General features: G+C 25.5%; 3 protein-coding genes across 3 annotated transcripts; 1 reads left to right on the top strand and 2 right to left on the bottom strand.

Moving 5' to 3' along the window:
• Window positions 1–598: 598 nt before the first annotated feature.
• On the bottom strand, window positions 599–8,003 carry PBANKA_1306500 (TRAP-like protein; the record flags this gene model as incomplete). Its single annotated transcript, XM_034566642.1, has 2 exons — window positions 599–7,755; window positions 7,925–8,003. 2 exons carry the CDS (start codon window positions 8,001–8,003, stop codon window positions 599–601), a joined length of 7,236 nt encoding a protein of 2,411 aa, XP_034423218.1.
• A 2,575-nt stretch (window positions 8,004–10,578) lies between these two features.
• PBANKA_1306400 (geranylgeranyl transferase type-2 subunit alpha, putative) lies at window positions 10,579–13,708 on the top strand (the record flags this gene model as incomplete). The annotated part of the gene is made up of 8 exons (XM_034566640.1): window positions 10,579–10,837; window positions 11,101–12,334; window positions 12,478–12,600; window positions 12,720–12,757; window positions 12,863–12,983; window positions 13,107–13,229; window positions 13,330–13,410; window positions 13,588–13,708. 8 exons carry the CDS (start codon window positions 10,579–10,581, stop codon window positions 13,706–13,708), a joined length of 2,100 nt encoding a protein of 699 aa, XP_034423217.1.
• Window positions 13,709–14,563: 855 nt separating this feature from the next.
• PBANKA_1306300 (conserved Plasmodium protein, unknown function) lies at window positions 14,564–20,563 on the bottom strand (the record flags this gene model as incomplete). The annotated part of the gene is made up of 1 exon (XM_034566639.1): window positions 14,564–20,563. One exon carries the CDS (start codon window positions 20,561–20,563, stop codon window positions 14,564–14,566), a length of 6,000 nt encoding a protein of 1,999 aa, XP_034423216.1.

Below are 20,563 nucleotides of genomic sequence, written 5' to 3'. Positions count from 1 at the left end.
GCAAATGACCAATTATAATAACGGTTATAATAACACTGTTGCGTCGGCGCATTAAAGAATATAATTTCCAATTTTATAGAAAAAAGAAGAATCTTAAAATGTTATAATGCTAATTTTTAATAAAAAATTTATATAAATTATGCATATATTAATCGAAGAATATTCTTATTCCATCATATTAATTTGGATAGCGCATCCCAACAATAACAAAGTATTTAAACAATGCGTTATGGAAATACTGGATGATATTTTCATTGCATATAGATTATATAATAATATTTTCAGCTAATACGATTGCAGAGAATGGTGTTTGTAAATAACACGTTATTATATATTTATTATTTCATCGTCTTATTATGTAATGCCATGTTATTTTTCTTATATTATTATTATTATTATTCATTTGAATGGCTATAATAAATGATATTCATCAATTTGTGAAAGCACCATTATATAAATATTTGTGAATATCTGGGTTTGTACTTAGATATACATTTATATAATATAATTTGCATAGCAATATAACTTTTTAATCATGTTGTGTTTGATTTTAAACAAGAGGTTTACAAAATATACACATTCTTATATTTGTATTTATCTATGACCAATCATCATTGACATAACTAATATCACCACAGGTTACTTCCTCTCCTTTATCATTGTTTATTATATTTTTTGGAGCCTCATCATACTCGAAATTCATAATGGTATTTTCGTTAAGTTTGTAAGAATTAATTTTTTTAAGCATGTACATAGACATAAAGACTATGAATACAGCACCGAATAATGACATACCCGCAAGTTTTAATATTCTATTATTAGATGATTTGCTTTTTTCTTTTTCGTCATTGTTATAACCTTCAAATGTGCTTTTTATGTCTTTTTGAATTTGTTCTCCTAAAATTTTATCAACATTGTTAGACATATTTTTGTGAAAAGGATTTTTAATATCTTTGGAATCTATAATATAATTATTTTGCCCAACGATCATATATTTATTTTCATCGATTTTACCTTGTGATTTTTTGAAAAAAATTTTATGAATGCTTTTTGTATCTGAATAATATTTATAAGGATAATCATTTTTTTCACCTGAAGCTTTTTTTGATTTTTCTACGAAATCATCTAGTATGCCTAGCTTTTCGTTTGTATCATATTTACTTTCAGCGTCGTTACTATTAACATGTTCATTTACTACAGCACTAATTATTTCATTTATACTAAAGTCATCACTATTATCAATTACGTCGTTTTTTTCGATATTAGATTTTTCTGTAGATACATAGTCTTTGTCTTTTATAATTGTACGTTCTGGATTTACATCGGATTTTTTAGGAACTTCGTCACATTTTTCTTTTATAGTAGTTATATTTGGTGGGCAATTAGTATTATCTTCTATTATTAGTTTTTTGGGGTCTATTTCATTATGCATAGACACAGCTTCTTCTTTCTTTATAGCGGCTTCGCCTTTCTTTATATCAACTTCGTATTTCTTTATAGCAGCTTCGTCTTTCTTTATATCAACTTCTTCTTTCTTTATAGCAGCTTCGTCTTTCTTTATATCAACTTCTTCTTTCTTTATAGCAGCTTCGTCTTTCTTTGTGTCAGCTTCTTCTTTCTTTATAACGGCTTCGCCTTTCTTTATATCAACTTCGTATTTCTTTATAGCAGCTTCGCCTTTCTTTATATCAACTTCTTCTTTCTTTATAGCAGCTTCGTCTTTCTTTGTGTCAGCTTCTTCTTTCTTTATAGCAGCTTCGTCTTTTGTTTTTTGTATATTAATACTATCATGTGGTAATGTATCTCTGTCCACTTTAATATCTATAGTATATGATTTGTCTTCAGAACTGTGTTCGCTTATTTTTCCATTGTTATCATTTTTTTCTATATTATTATGTTCGTCTAAAGTGCTATCCTCTTTGTGTTCCATGTCTATAGTATTGTATTCATTGCTCCCACCTTCTGAATTATCAACATTAAGGTCTTTTCCTAATATATCTTCAATATTTTTTTCATCTATTAATAATTTTTTCTCGCCATTGTTTGCTACTCTGTGTATAATTCTATCATCAGGTATATGACTTATCATATCTTTATTATTTTCACTTTCTTTTTGAATATCTTCCTTTCTTGATTCCGTATGTATATTCTCATTAGGATCGCTATTTATAGTTTTATTTACACTTTTATCTGTGTATATTATTTTAGATTGATCATTAATAACATTACTCGTTGATAAGTCTATATTTTTATTTGGGAAAATACTTTTCCCTTCTTCATTATCATCACTATTATCACTATAATTTGTGGATTTAGTTGATTCGTATCCATCTAAATTTTCAATTGCCTCATCTTTATCTGAAATCCACTCATCATTTCCCTGAATAATTTTATTGTCATAAATACTTTCCCCCTTACCAATAATGTCATTAGCATCGATAGAATCAACTAGCTTACGCTCATCTACTGTTTTACTTTCATATGCAGGTATAACTTCTTCTACTACTCTACTTTCATCGAAAAGTTTATGTTTGTCTACTGTTTTAGTTTCATATGCAGGTATATCTTCTTCTATTACTCTACTTTCATCGAGAGGTTTATGTTCGTCTATTGTTTTAGTTTCATGTACAGGTATAACTTCTTCTACTACTCTACTTTCATCGAGAGGTTTATACTCTTCTACTGTTTTAGTTTCATCTAAAGGCTTATGCTCTTCTATTACTCTACTTTCATATAGAGGTTTATACTCTTCTACTTTTTTAGTTTCATGTGCAGGTATAACTTCTTCTACTACTCTATTTTCATCGAACAGTTTATGTTCGTCTATCACTCTACTTTCATCGAGAGGTTTATACTCTTCTACTGTTTTAGTTTCATGTGCATGTATAACTTCTTCTACTACTCTACTTTCATTGAGAGGTTTATACTCTTCTACTGTTTTAGTTTCATCTAAAGGCTTATGCTCTTCTATTACTCTACTTTCATATAGAGGTTTATACTCTTCTACTGTTTTAGTTTCATGTACAGGTATAACTTCTTCTACTACTCTACTTTCATTGAGAGGTTTATACTCTTCTACTACTCTACTTTCATCGAGAGGTTTATACTCTTCTACTGTTTTAGTTTCATCTAAAGGCTTATGCTCTTCTATTACTCTACTTTCATATAGAGGTTTATACTCTTCTACTGTTTTAGTTTCATCTAAAGGCTTATACTCTTCTATTACTCTACTTTCATATAGAGGTTTATACTCTTCTACTATTTTAGTTTCATGTACAGGTATAACTTCTTCTACTACTCTACTTTCATCGAGAGGTTTATACTCTTCTACTACTCTACTTTCATCGAGAGGTTTATACTCTTCTACTGTTTTAGTTTCATGTACAGGTATAACGTCTTCTACTACTTTACTTTCATCGAGAGGTTTATACTCTTCTACTGTTTTAGTTTCATTTACAGGTATAACTTCTTCTACTACTCTACTTTCATATAGAGGTTTATACTCTTCTACTGTTTTAGTTTCATGTACAGGTATAACTTCTTCTACTACTCTACTTTCATCGAGAGGTTTATACTCTTCTACTGTTTTAGTTTCATGTACAGGTATAACGTCTTCTACTACTCTACTTTCATCGAGAGGTTTATACTCTTCTACTGTTTTAGTTTCATTTACAGGTATAACTTCTTCTACTACTCTACTTTCATATAGAGGTTTATACTCTTCTACTGTTTTAGTTTCATATAAAGGCTTATACCCTTCTATTACTCTACTTTCATATAGAGGTTTATACTCTTCTACTGTTTTAGTTTCATCTAAAGGCTTATACTCTTCTATTACTCTACTTCCATATAGAGGTTTATACTCTTCTACTGTTTTAGTTTCATCTAAAGGCTTATACTCTTCTATTACTCTACTTTCATATAGAGGTTTATACTCTTCTACTGTTTTAGTTTCATCTAAAGGCTTATACTCTTCTATTACTCTACTTTCATATAGAGGTTTATACTCTTCTACTGTTTTAGTTTCATTTACAGGTATAACTTCTTCTACTACTCTACTTTCATCGAGAGGTTTATACTCTTCTACTGTTTTAGTTTCATGTACAGGTATAACTTCTTCTACTACTCTACTTTCATCGAGAGGTTTATACTCTTCTACTGTTTTAGTTTCATGTACAGGTATAACGTCTTCTACTACTCTACTTTCATCGAGAGGTTTATACTCTTCTACTGTTTTAGTTTCATCTAAAGGCTTATGCTCTTCTATTACTCTACTTTCATATAGAGGTTTATACTCTTCTACTGTTTTAGTTTCATGTACAGGTATAACTTCTTCTACTACTCTACTTTCATCGAGAGGTTTATACTCTTCTACTGTTTTAGTTTCATCTAAAGGCTTATGCTCTTCTATTACTCTACTTTCATATAGAGGTTTATACTCTTCTACTGTTTTAGTTTCATGTACAGGTATAACTTCTTCTACTACTCTACTTTCATCGAGAGGTTTATACTCTTCTACTGTTTTAGTTTCATGTACAGGTATAACGTCTTCTACTACTCTACTTTCATCGAGAGGTTTATACTCTTCTACTGTTTTAGTTTCATCTAAAGGCTTATACTCTTCTATTACTCTACTTTCATCGAGAGGTTTATACTCTTCTACTGTTTTAGTTTCATCTAAAGGCTTATGCTCTTCTATTACTCTACTTTCATATAGAGGTTTATACTCTTCTACTGTTTTAGTTTCATGTACAGGTATAACTTCTTCTACTACTCTACTTTCATCGAGAGGTTTATACTCTTCTACTGTTTTAGTTTCATGTACAGGTATAACGTCTTCTACTACTCTACTTTCATATAGAGGTTTATACTCTTCTACTGTTTTAGTTTCATGTACAGGTATAACTTCTTCTACTACTCTACTTTCATCGAGAGGTTTATACTCTTCTACTGTTTTAGTTTCATGTACAGGTATAACGTCTTCTACTACTCTACTTTCATCGAGAGGTTTATACTCTTCTACTGTTTTAGTTTCATCTAAAGGCTTATACTCTTCTATTACTCTACTTTCATTGAGAGGTTTATACTCTTCTACTGTTTTAGTTTCATTTACAGGTATAACTTCTTCTACTACTCTACTTTCATCGAGAGGTTTATACTCTTCTACTGTTTTAGTTTCATCTAAAGGCTTATGCTCTTCTATTACTCTACTTTCATATAGAGGTTTATACTCTTCTACTGTTTTAGTTTCATCTAAAGGCTTATGCTCTTCTATTACTCTACTTTCATATAGAGGTTTATACTCTTCTACTGTTTTAGTTTCATATAAAGGCTTATACCCTTCTATTACTCTACTTTCATATAGAGGTTTATACTCTTCTACTGTTTTAGTTTCATCTAAAGGCTTATACTCTTCTATTACTCTACTTTCATATAGAGGTTTATACTCTTCTACTGTTTTAGTTTCATCTAAAGGCTTATACTCTTCTATTACTCTACTTTCATATAGAGGTTTATACTCTTCTACTGTTTTAGTTTCATTTACAGGTATAACTTCTTCTACTACTCTACTTTCATCGAGAGGTTTATACTCTTCTACTGTTTTAGTTTCATCTAAAGGCTTATGCTCTTCTATTACTCTACTTTCATATAGAGGTTTATACTCTTCTACTGTTTTAGTTTCATGTACAGGTATAACTTCTTCTACTACTCTACTTTCATCGAGAGGTTTATACTCTTCTACTGTTTTAGTTTCATGTACAGGTATAACTTCTTCTACTACTCTACTTTCATCGAGAGGTTTATACTCTTCTACTGTTTTAGTTTCATGCGCAGGTATAACTTCTACTATATTTTCTACATTTCCGTTTTGTGTTATTTTATTCAATTCTTGGTCTCTAATAATTTCTTTGTCCTTTTTTTCAGTTTCACTTTTTGTTTTATCTGGAAATATTTGTTTGTCTTCATTTTTCTCTTTATTTGATTCTAATTCTTCTTTTTCTTTTGACAATTTTTGTTTATTAGGTTCTACACTCCCATTATTTCCTTCGCGTTCTACAGTTGTATATATGAGCGCACCTTTCATTTCATATGTGTTATCAACCTTCATATTATTATCAATTGTTATTTTGTCGGTATTTTTATCAATGCCTTTCATTTCTTTATTTTCGACAATTACATTTCCTTCATATTTATCCCAATCTTGCGCGCCATCGATGGAATCATCAGTATGCTTATTATTTCCTTTTAATTGTTTTTTTTCTAATATTTGTATATCGGTTGGATTTTTAGTAATATTTCCATCTGAATCGTTATTAGTTTCGGATATTTTCTTCTCCACTTCACCATTTTGTTTAAGGTGATCCTTTTCAATTACCTTGATCACTTGGCCATCTTTATGGGCTTCGCGGTTGTCTCCTTCTTTTTTTGAATAGGTATCTTCTGAAGGATGTTTTTTTAAGGTAGGATTATCAGGTACTGTGTATTTGGGAGGTAATATTTCCGAAATTTTTCTTGTATCAGTGAGATCTTCTGAGTTTCCTTTTGTTTCTTCTTCATATCCGGGAGGGTTAATATTTAAAAGAGCATATTGCTTGTTTAACATTACCTTTACTCGGTTGTCTATGAATGCATTTATTTCTTTAACTTTTCGTGCACTAGCTTGGGCTTCTGTTTCGCCTTTTCGCTTTTTTTCTATAACTCTTCGTTCAATAATGTCTTGATATTCTGTTTCTTGTGCTTTATCGTTAAGATCCTTTATTATATGTATGTGTTCATATTCATCTCTACTATTTCTTTGTTCTTCTGTACAAGGTGGCAAATCCTTACATTCTACGTAGCGTTCTACAATTTCATTATCTGAAACATAAGGTTTAAATTTATAGCCAGCATCGCATGTACCCCTACAATTATATATTACATTAGGACAATCAATTTTAAAATCTTCTTTAACGGATATTGTATAATCAAAAGCATTACTGCAAGTTGGGGTATAATAACGTAAAAAATTACTGGCTTCTGTTCGAGTAATATTTAAAGGGATTTCTTTTCGTCGTTGCCTAAATTCACATGAGCCAAACCAATCACTCCAGTCATTATATTTAGTGCAAAGTGATCCATATGTTAAATGATAGCAAAATTTCTTTACACTGATAACTAGTCTATTATCATAATAACCAGAAAGCAAATGCGCAAGAGGATAAAGCCCGTCTTCATCGAGCCTCGTTTCTGAAAGTTTATAAACTATATTAGAAGAATATAAAGTATTTTCTGAAATAAAATAAATGCCTAAATTTTGGTCTCTTTTATCCCTAATAAAATTTACTGTTTCATCACTGTAATCTGTTAAATCTTTTTCATCAAATGCCTTGCAAATAATGAGAACATTTTTTTGATTTTTCATTACTGGATCGCTTAATATAACATTTTCATGATAGTCTATTATTGAATTTTTCAAGTTGGTTTCTTTTGCTTCGTAATGAACATATTTGTTATATGCTTCTTCGATTTCACTAGCAAATGATTGTTTTTTTATCTTCCCAATAGCTTTAATATTTTTATATACTATCTTTTCATCAAAAATTGAAACTGAAATAACATTGCCTATACTTAATATCATATAATTTACTGTACCCATAATCGCATATATTAAGTGCTTTAAAAATTCTTTACTATTAACTTCTTCTGCACTTATTAGAAAATGGATGTTCATCCCTTTACAAAAATCAAAAATAAACGGTGGTGGTAGCTCAAGTCCTACAAAAGAAATAATTAAATATGGATGAATACTTAATATACGAGGGAAGCAAAATGGATATGCAATAAATTAATATTTTTTTTTTTACCAAATAATAAAATGTAAAATTTTTGATTCAATCGAAGGTATTATTATTATCTATGCCTTTTTTAATATTATAGTTCTTACCCAAAAATGGTTTCTTCAGTTTTGCTCCAAAAGAGAAGCTGAAAAGACTGAAAATAGCTAAAATAAAAAAAAATTTCATTTTGGTATTTAAAAAAAAGAAAACGCATTAGAATTTTTAAAATATTCTAGTTAAAGTGAAAAACGCATTTATTATAGAATATATAATTGCTGTATATTTTTTCGAAAGTGGAGTTTAATCTCATTGTTGATTCTATATATAGATGCAACCACATTTTTATAATTTATTAGGAAATATTTATCTAGTATATGCTTATATACTTTTTAAATCTGTACAATATATAGTTTATTTTTCACATTTTTATGTATTCACATTACGTCATAAATAATATATTACTGTATACACATATAACACATTATTTATTATAATTATGCATATTTATATATATTTACAAACAAAAACTTTATGAACCAATAAAATAAAGATGCCATATGCAATCGAATACAATATAAAATAATAGAAAAAATATAATTTTATAGGATGTATATATAATTTGAAGATGGCTGTCTTTTTTTTATCCTACTGATAACACAATATTAAAAAAGTTAAACATTATGTAAAGATTATGATATTACTATGATTAAAAAATAAAACAAAACAACGTGGAAACATATATATTTTTAGATTATATTTTTTATTTTACAATATAAAATTATAATTAACACCAGAATGAATTATAAAATGAATGCATGCAAAAAAAAATGCGATTGTTAATAAAATGCTAAAAGCCTACAACCTATCCATAAAAATAACGTGGTCATATGATATAAATTGCCCTATTTGATTTTAATATTTTTTTTGTCTTTTATATTTACGCTATATACATTTTTTCCACGTCAAATAAGAGCTTAATAAATTATCAGGTATGTAATAATAAACTTATTTTTTAATTGGTTCATTTTTTACCAGTATGAACTTTTTTGGCTGTATTTATTTTTCTCTTTATCAGTTTCGAGCAGAGAATGACTTATGAGCATATATAAAAAAAAATTGTTAATATTATATTTTTATTTGCTTCCATGTCGAAGTTTATAATGAGTATACATTTATAAGATAATAAGCTGCAAAAAAATTACATTTGCAAATAAGTTAAGATTATTATATGTCAAATTTTAAATGATAGTGTTATTTTTTATAGCTATATAAATGTGTGAACAAATTATTTTATCTTTAATTCTTTTAACACGCAAAATATTCGTGGATTATAGAACAAGGCTAATAAATAAATAAATAAATATATATATATATATATATATATATATATATAATATATACGTTTTTATACTTAAGTAGAATTTACGAAAATCTACAATTTATTATATAGAACCATTCGATATATTTCCTATATCAAACGATATATCATAAAATATAATAGATATTTATTTTATTCTCCATAGTTAAAGAAAAGTTTGAGCATTAGTTCGTATATAACAACAGCACATGCATATAGATATTCTTCTATTTTATTTATTTTTGTTAAATAATTTCTATTATTTTGTAAATGCTATAAATAATAAGAATTTTGCATAATACAATTTTCCAAAATATTTATGAAATATATTCAGCTTAAAAAAATATATGATAAAAATAATGGTGTGTTTTTATAAATTTTTACACATGCCTCTATTTTATGATTTATAAGGTAATATAAAAATGAAAGCAAGGGCAGACTTAAAATATAATATGCCTGTTAATATATGCTGTATATTTTTGTGAAAATAAGCTACAAGTATAATTTAAAGAACATACGTAAAAGATAAATTTATAACAATTTCAACCAATTTAGCTATATATTTTTAGATGCAATATACCATATATTTTATTTGAATCATTTGCTATTGGAAATGTGAAAGTGCTTATAACACACATTAATCTGGACTTTTGCTTAGTTAAAAGGGGAATTCACAAAGTTTGAAATTTTCATGTTTTATAGTTTAAAATTATATAAATAAATATGGAGTTTAAAACAAATAATAATATGCATGCGCATATGAAATAGTATATTCGTTGGGTGTTCCTTCCTTTTTATGCCATTTTTAAATGGTAATGATTATTTTTTATTTTAAATAGCTATTTGAAATTTGTGTTTTTTTTTTCAATTCTATAATTTAAGAGGTGGTATTTCATCATTTGAAAATAAAATTTTATTTAATTTTTTATTTGTTTACAAACACACATAGAATCATTATTTATTTAAATAGTAATTAGCAAAAAAAAGTAGAATGCTTATGCTATGTTTCGTTGTATGATAATTTCTATACTCATTCGTAAGTATAGCTTTATCTATGGTTTTATTTGAGTTTTTTTTTACGTATGATTTTATTCTGAAATTTATTGACCATTACTATATAAATATTGTAATTGATGTTACTAAAGTTGATATGGTTTTATTGTATTTAATTAATTTTTTATATATAACATTTTGAAATTTTAATGGCCTTAGTTTTGGATTGGGGGATATAAATTTCTTTTAAAAATAATGTTTTCTCATATTTAAGAATATATTATAAATAACTATATCTGTTTAATGAGGAAATAAAATTATATTAAGTATTTTCCTTTGAGATAAAGAATATAATATATAGGGCTTATATAGTATTAACCTAATTATATTTTGTTTGCAATACAATATAAAATGCATGGTAGAAAAGCAAATAATTATAAAGAGGAATATGGAAAGTTAGAAAAGGTTAAAGAACTTATTCCTGTCGTAAATGATTTAATTATAAAGAAAAAAACATCTAAATATGAAAAAAAGTATATTCAAATGTCATCGACAATTTTAAGGAAATGCCCTTATATCCAGACATTGTGGAATTACCGAAAGAAATATTTTGAATTCATAAAAGATGAATACTTAAACAGAAACAAGAAGCTTCATAATGATACGAAAGGTATATATTGCATGAAAAAAAAACCAAAATAATAAATATAAAAAAATGAATTATTATATAAACATGTAAAAAACAACATATGTAAATTGATCAGCATATTTTGTAGTTACCTTAATTACACATTTAGCCATTGGTGTAATTGTCATTATGGATTAATAATATTTAAAAAATAATCAATTTGTGTATGTGCGGTTGCTTATTGGAGCGTTTATTTGTGTATATATATCAATGCACATATTTTAATTTCTTCCCCTTTCCTAAAGCAGGTGATAGCGAAGGGAAGAAAAGTGAAGAATTTAAGAACGAGCTAAAAGAAATTATGGAAAATGAGAATTCAATGATAGAAGATATTTTAGTTAAATTTAGCAAATGTAACGAATTATGGTTTCATAAACTTTGGGTAATTAAATATTGCATAAAAAATGATTTAACAGATCTTAAATATTTACTAAACGAGCTAGAATATTGTAAAAAATCACTTTATATAGATGACAGAAATTATCATTGTTGGAATTATCGATCTTATATAATATCTTGCATAAATATATATATAAAAAAAACAAATGAAAAATTACCAAAAAATATGGGGAGTATTGAAATAAGTGAAGATGATAAAAACAAACATGTAGAACAAAATGTGAACAATTTTAATGTTCAAACATCTAATTGTGAATTATCAAAATTACTCATTGAACGCAATTTTTCGAATTTTTCTGCATGGTTTTTAAAATACTCTCTAAAAGAAGAATTAATTAATATTAATGAAGAGTTGGAATTAATAAAGAATGCAATATTTACGGATCCATCTGATCAAAGTTTATGGGAATACTATAGATGGTTTCTTTTTAAAAAAGGCAAATATGAAGAAGAGATATTTTTTATTACTTTAGAAAATAATTCTCTCTACATTTTTTTTCAAAATATTGTTAAAATAAATACAGACAAATCAAAATGTTATGATTCCCAAAACGAGGAAATATATGGTGAATGGGATAGACAATTTATTATTAATAACAGTGGAAATAAAAACCTTGAGTCTTATATATACATTTTTAAAGTTAATGAAAATGTTAACTTGAGTAATTTTAGTTATTTAAAGTTGTCAATATGTTATTATAAATATAATATACATACGCCTCAAAATATAAATTATGAAGAAAACGTATTACAAGATTTGCTAATTGCCTATGGTCATTTAATCCCAAATGAAAAAAATCAATATAATATTATATATGAAATAAATTTTGAAAACTTTTCAAAAAATTTCCATTTTAAATTGTTATTAAATTATAGCAAAGAAAATAACAAAGAATATCAAACAGTATGTAAAAATAATTGTGTAAAGTCATATACCAATTTGTATAAATATATAAATGATACAAATATACGCTTAAATTTAGCAAAAAATGTAAATTTTAGTTTATTAAATTTTGAGCTTGAGCAAATTAATGAATTGTTGTGCTTAGAAAGTGATTGCAAATATGCACTATTTACAAAGTAAGTGTATAGGAAATAAAAAAATGTTTTATAATGCATAAGCCATATATGTGCGTTTTGTGGTTATTTGATGCGTCTATATTTAGATAGGTACTTGTATGTTATATATTCATTACACGCATCACATTCCATTTTTTTTCAAGATATGAAATTCTAAAAAAACTTGAAAGATTTGATGATCTTTTTGAAGTTATTGATAAATTAAAAGAAATTGATAATATTAGGATAGAATATTATAATGAAAAGGAATCTGAACTACGAATACAGTAAAATTGCATACGTGATATTTTTGTTAACTTTTAAATCATAAATACCATCATACATTATACTTGTATATATGTTCACATAATATTGCATTTATATGCCTGTTTCATTTTTTTTACAGACAAAAAGTTTATGATTATTACCGAAGCTCCAAAATTGGTTAGTTCCAAACTTAGAATATATTATATGCATACATATTAACACTTTGCAATTTCAGTAAAATAAAAGTATAAATGCACTTTAAACTTAATATTTTATTAACAGAAGATACTGATGAAATTCTCGATCTAAGTGGATTAAATATCGAGAATATAATTTACCCCTTCATGATTGAAGCATTTTATATCCAACGAATTAACCTATCAAATAACCTCTTATTCGAATCGTAAGTGAAAATTTTAAGGCAAATAAAAAAACAGGAATTATACAATTAAATTATATATAGCTAAATTAGATGGGACTATAGTCCTATTAATCTTATTATTTATGTGTTTTTTAATTCCATTAGATGGTCAGGAAAATGCACAATAAATTTTTTATATAACCTAAAGGAGTTACATTTGTGCAACAACAAAATAAAACAGTTGAGCACCCTTATGAAGAATTTGTATAACCTAAAATTGTTGGAAATGTAATATGCAAAAATATAATTACATCGTTTAATTCGTTTATTTCCTTTTCGATATATATATTTTTTTAACAATGTTGTATCCCCTTAAATTTCATTTCAGGCTTGACGTAAGTAACAATGAATTAGTAAAATTGGACGAAGAACTGGATAGATATGAGTTGGATGCACCCCCTTTACTAAAGTAAGAATAATTAAACTAAAAACATAATTTAAATATGTTCGTTTTGATATAATATGCATAAAATGGTGAAAATATGTGATTTTTTAAATATAATTAAATTTTTATGACAACATACAATTATTTCTTAAAAATTGGCACACATGCATTTTATATACATATATATTATTTTTTTTTAAGGGAAATAAATATCAGCAATAGCAACATCGTATTGTTGTTAAATGAAAAATACAAAGCAATAAATAAATTGAGCAGTTTTCATGTTACTTTTAAAGGTGAAGAGGTTGTTTTATTAAGATAATAATACCTCAAAATGGGAAAAATAGGATGAAAAGCTATAGTAAAATAAATATCCATATCTTTAATTATTTTTTTTTTATTTTATGTACATAATTTATGAAGAGAATTAAGCAATATTCTGACAAAATATGTCATAACATTTGATGCCTATATTCAAAAAAATTAACCCACTATTTTGTATAAATGCATTTACATTTTTTTAAGTACAATACATTTTGCCGAATAAAAAAGCATTATGCATATATTATAAGGATTAAATAAAAAAATATGAACTTTTTTATATTCGTTTTTTGGATTACAAGTTTTAAATTATAAATCAAATAATTTAAAAAATGGATAATCACGGAGGAAAACAAAAAAATCGTAAACATATTATAAAATAAAAAATATATTGAAGAGTTTGAAACAAAGACAAACATAAAAATATGTGCTATAAAATCATCTATGTGTACAGGCATAAAAATTGTTCATATTCGAACGAAAATTTTTTTAGATTATTTTTTAATGTATGGTATTTGTATTTACGTCCCTCTATATGAACTCATGCGTATACGAGCTATATATGTATCTGTTGCTCAAAAAATTGAGCATGTTACCTATAGATAAATTATTAAAAAAAATTTCAAATTATTACAGATATCCCAAGCTTTCAATTTTTATTTTATGGCTGAATTGTGTCTACCATTTTATAATTCCTTTTTTTTTCATATTTCTTGTTGATTTTCAGAATATTTATTTATATCTCACTGTTTTTATTTAGTATTAATGATATAAAGTGATTGCTTTTCATAGTATATACTTTTTCGTAATGGTCATTGTTATGTATATATATATATATATATATATGATTTACTCATCATCTGAAATAAATAAATAAATCATTTAAATTAGTTGGGGTATCATATGTTTCCCTGCATATCCCTTTGTCAAGGGTATTATTTGGGTGGTTAATATGTTGACTATTTTTTATAGTATCTTGATTATTATATGCTACCATATTATTTTTATATACCAAAATTTTACTATATTCAACTTTTTCCTCGTTACAAGGTTCTTTAAAGAATACACTTTTGTATAAAGCATTAAAATTAAAAAAATATCCGTTTTTTTTATTTTTTAATAATATACTATCATATATTAAAAAATTATTATTTAATTTAAATTTATAAATATTATTATTATTATGTTTAAATATAAATGTGTTTATTTGGGGTATTATATGTTCTTTAGTGTCATTATTTCCTTTTTTTTTTTTAATGCGCCATTTATACGGTGTGTCAGATTTTACTCGCTTTAGCATACAGTTGCTCATATTAAAAGCACCATTACCGTCAATATTATCTTTATGGGCGCTAGTATTCTTCATTCTTCGTTTACTTATGCTGCTTCTCCTACTACTACTGCTTATTGAACCTTTGTTTTTGTATAAACCATGATGTGTTGATTTTATGATTTGATAGTGATGCTCATGCTTATCATTATGTTCCATGAAGTTGTCACTCTTATTAATAAATTTGAAAACATTGTTCTTTAAAGATTTTTCAGAATCATTATGTACTAAATTCATATTATCTGTTTTTATGTAATCATTATTTCCATTTTGTACATTTTGTTTTTCCTTTATATGTATTAAATCATTAGATGTATCCTTTGGTATATTGTGAATATTTTTAGAATTATCTTGGTCACACACATATTCCTTCAATGATTCTTTACTCATATCACTAATTTTATTGGATGTATGGTTAATATTATTACTCAAAAGATTATTAAAAGTTATAGGCTTTTGATCTTTAGAAAAATATTCGATTTCTTTTTTAGTTTTCTCAATTTCAGAACGTAATAGTTGAAAAATCGATTTTAAATTATCATTACATGAATAAGTGCCCATAAATTTTTGAGCTAAACATCCAATTTCATTAAGATCGTTCATATAATTACTATTTCGTTCATTTATATGATCATTCGATATATCATTATTATTTGCATAATTTTCTTGTTTTGGGTTCTTTAACATCGCATCAATTCGATCATCATTATATTTTTGATCCTTTCTTAGTTTATTTTTTTTACAAAACAAATTATAGAATATATTTTTTCCTCCATTTATATTTGAGTTATTAGACGGAATTGTGTCATTTTCATCATTGTCTTTATTTTCGCTTTGCACGGTACTCCATAACTTGTTCAATATATTTTTTTTTTTTTTTTTTATTTGTGTATTTCTATTTTCACTAGGACATATTTTTTGAATTTTTATCTCCGTATTTGTAGTTTCACTTCTTTTATTATAATATAAATAAAAAGGGTTATTTTCAAAAAGGTGCGTTTGTGTATTGCTGTACTCGTTTCCTATTTTATGTTTTTTATAATCTTCAATATGATCATCAAACAATTTTTTGGTTTCCCGCTTTTCGTTATAAACTGAAACAGCAACATTACTATGGGCATTGTTTTTATTTTTCTCCCAATGTACAATATTTTGTGTAAAATTCGTTTTTATTTCTTCATTTGTTTTCTTAACAAATTGATCTAATTTGATTAGTTGAGCTTGCTCCTTATTTTTTTTAGTTTTTCCATTTTTTAAATTAGTCAAAATATATGTTTCATTTTGAATAGATATGTTATCTTCTTCATTATTATTATTATTATTATCATTATCATATGCACTATTGCTACTTCCACAATTTGTATCATTTTTTATTTTTGAAATTATGTTTCCTTTATTCATTCCATTTTTATGTACATTGGAGCTGCCATAAAATGCTTCGCAAATAGGGTATGTCCGGGATATATTATTTTTTATATTTTCATTTAATTGATCTTTATTTAGTTTTGTGCTTTTCGGATTTATTGCATCATAAGTCTTTTTTTGTTTCGATTGTTCGTTATCATTAAAAGAGGAAGAATGACAATCTAAATTTTGTTCATCATTGTATTTAAAGTTATTATTAATTATGCTACAATTTTCGTATATATCAGAATTCTTTTTTTTTTCGGATTGGTTATGAATTTTGTTTATTTGGTTTTGATTTGTGCAATTGTAATTTTCGTCTTCATTACTTTCAAAGCATGGATTTGAATATGTATGTTGTTGTTCTTTTGCAATATTTAATTTGTTATATTTAATATCATCCATAGAATAATTATAATTAATGCTTTTGTCTGAGTTTCTCATATTACAACTCGCATTCAAAATGTTTATAAACTTTGAGCTTTTATTTTTAACGATATTGTCAAAAGGGTTCACTTTATGCTTACCAATTTTATATTCTTTTCTTTTATTTTTTTTAATTTTATTATTATCTTCGCCGGACTGTTCATGGATTTCTAACACATCCATTTTTTTATTATTAATTAGTGGTATTTTTTTTTTGCTACAGTTGTTTTCATAACTACTGTGACACTGTGTCATATTCTTCGCAGTTTGATTATTATTTATACTACTACTAATATGATTGGTATTCTGTTGCATATGTGCGCAATCTATGCCATTACTATCGTCAGAGTTATTATCAATATCATTGTCTTCTTCATTTCTATTATTGTTCAAGTCATCATCATTTCCATTTATGCAATTTCTGATATTTTCATAATTTTTTCGATCATGTTTTATGCCAGGATATATGGCTGAATTATTATTATCACTATTCGTATTATTTATACTATTAACTTTATTTAAATTTTTATAATTTTGTACTAAAACATTTTGATTATTGTTGTGTGTTTTCATCACATATTTAATATTATTATGGCAAGTTTCGTTCATATTTTCAATATGGTCTTCATGACATCTGCCTATATTTATTTCTCTTTTATTTTCAATCTGCGCTTTTTCGTTGGATTGTTTCTTATTTTGATTTTCTCTATTTTTTTTTCGATTTATGTCGATAGGATAGTTTCCTTTATCAATGTTAATTAAGTTTTCAGTGTTTTTGTTTATATCTACAATTTTAACTTGATCATTTCTCTGATTTTCTTGTTTTATAATTTTATTTTTATTTTTTTGACATTTTTCTTTATTCTTTTTTTTTTCATCACTATAATTACTATTGTTGTTACTATGCATATTTTGTAATTTTCGATCAGTGCGTATCTTCGAATATTTAGGGGTATGATTATCAGTATCATTAAAGTAATTGTTATTTTTACTTTTTTCAGAATATGATTCGTTACTACTATTGTTATTACAATAAGAATCGCTATTAAGGTTATATATTTTTTTCGCTGATTTAATATAATTTTCATTCAAATTTAAATTATTACTTTCATTATCTTTATTACTGCAAATATTTCTAAGGTTATGAGGATCCTTAGAAATTATATATTCATCAATGCACGGTTTTAAATGTGTTTTTTTTATTTTTTTATTTTGTGAATAACTATCGTTAATAGAATTGTTATGTGGAATAATATGTTCGATGCTACTGCTTTTATTTCTTAAAATATGTTTATTATCACTGTTTATATCCTTCATATTTTTGCAATTATGAAGTTCTTTTAATTTACTTTTTGAACCCGACAAATAATTGGTCGAAGTATCAGATGATGTTGCATAGTACGAAGAATTAATATCGTTTGGTAATTCTTCACCTATTTGTATTTTTTCCCGATTTTCAAAATCTTCATGCTTTTCCTTATTATTGTTTCCATTTCTTATTTCATTTATTTTTCCCTGTTTCTTTTCATTGTGTTCGAATGCCGAAGAAGGTATTCCTTTAAGAATAACGGGTGTACGATAATGTTCTTCATTTATTACTCCTTTTTTATAGCAAATTTCATTATTTCTCATCGTATTTTTATTATCAATATACATATTTTGATATTTGTTAATTGATTCTAGTTTTAATTTATTTACTGAATATGTATTACAATTACCAATTTGTATGCTTTGTATTTCTGGTTCAACCTTAATCGTATTTGAAAATCTCATTGATATGTCTAATTTTCCATTAACATTTGAAAAATTTACATTTTTTCCGTCAAACTTACCATTCTTATCATCTACACAGTTGTCTATATAGTTGTCCATGTTATTATGATTATTATTTACGTAATTGGTAACGTTATGATGATTATCAAAATTATCTGTGCGCATTGAATTCGCATAATTAACTGGTGAATTAGGGTGATCAACATCATGGGCTATTTCGATATGGTTTTTTTTTACATAATAGCACAAATTAAATGGGTTATTTTCTTTCATTTTTACATGGCTACCCTTTTTAGATATATTTAATTGTGTTTGATTAAATTTGATTTCTTCATTTAATAAATTTATATAAGTATTATTTTTATAATCTTCGTTATCTAAAAATTTTAAATTTTCACAAGAACTACCATTTGATTTATTTTTGAATTTTTCTTTTAAATTTTTTTCGCTTCTTTTATCTTTATAATATATATCATTAAAACTATATTCTGATACCCAATTCCCCTTTTTATTTTCATTGTTATACATTGATTGTTTTTCCATAATATTTCTATAATAAGAATCTTCGTCAAATGAATGTTTCATATTAAGATTGTAATTTTTATTATCTTGATAATATTTTTTATTATTATTCAAACAGGTGTTATTGATATAGTTAGAGGATTTCCTGACACCACCAATATTACTAATATTGTCAACTGTATCCTCATTATTATTATCATCAGTTTTATCATTTTTTATACCTTTGCTGTCATATGAATATTTGTTTTTTCTTTTATTTTCTAGAAAAGTTAAAATACCTCGATTTATGTGATTACTTTTATTAATGTTCATGTTATTAAAAACGTTATATATTTTGTTTCGATTAGAATTAGTTATATTTTCTATATTAATGTTGGTATTGCTAAAATTATAATTGTTTTTCCTTTCATCATTATCTAAATAGAGTTCATTGTTGTCTCTTAATATTATTTTAGTTTCGCTTTCCTTAATATAGTTGTCGTTTTTATTTGACACAGTCCCCTTATACACTGGATATTCTCTGTTTGATATGCTGTCATTATGATTATTGTTATTATATGGATTGTCATTCTCATAACAATCGTCAATATCATGGCAGGCGGCAATGTCAAAATAATTTCCCTTATAATTGTCAGCTTGATTATTGGTGTAATAATTTCGAATATGGAGAATTGAATTATTGCTATTTATATGGTTATTGTCATATGCATTATTTTGTTTTTTGTTGTTGTTTTCTAAATTATTATTTTTTTTAGATGAAGTGGAACTACTAATACCATCATCATTAATTTTTTGGAATATACTATCATAATTGTTTGCTATGTTTTTGATTCCTTTATTTGTGTCTTCTATTAAATTTTTATAATGATTATTTATCATATTAATAATTAGATCATTAGTTTCACTAATATCTTCGTCAATGTCTTTATTATATTTATATTCATTTTTAATATGTTTTTTTGCTAATATAATATCATTTATTTCATCAAAATGCCTACTTAAGTTATAACTTGAACTTTTTTCATAATTCATGAGTTTATTTTGATATGAATATTCTGGTATTGTTGTGTTGTGATTATAAATTTGGTTATAGTTGTAATTACTATTTGGATGTACATCAATTTTATTTTTGTTCCAATCAAAATTGTTGGTTTTTTCCTTATACATCCTACCAGAATAATGGATATATTTGTCATCTCCATATCTTTTTTGTATATTTAATTCATTCAAACACTTATTTTCAATGTACTGTATACTATTTTGTATATTCGACTTTTCATAATTATTTTGATATGCTTCACTACTATAGCTTCTATCATCTTTTGAATTGAAAATACTCACTAAACTGTTGTTAGTTATGATGTCATCTTTCAAGCTATCTATATCAACACATTTGTGCAT

This window comes from Plasmodium berghei (genome assembly GCF_900002375.2).
Source record: "Plasmodium berghei ANKA genome assembly, chromosome: 13".
NCBI classification, from domain to species: domain Eukaryota; phylum Apicomplexa; class Aconoidasida; order Haemosporida; family Plasmodiidae; genus Plasmodium; species Plasmodium berghei.
Note: the sequence above shows the minus strand (reverse complement) of the source record. Positions and strands in the feature narration are given on the sequence as shown.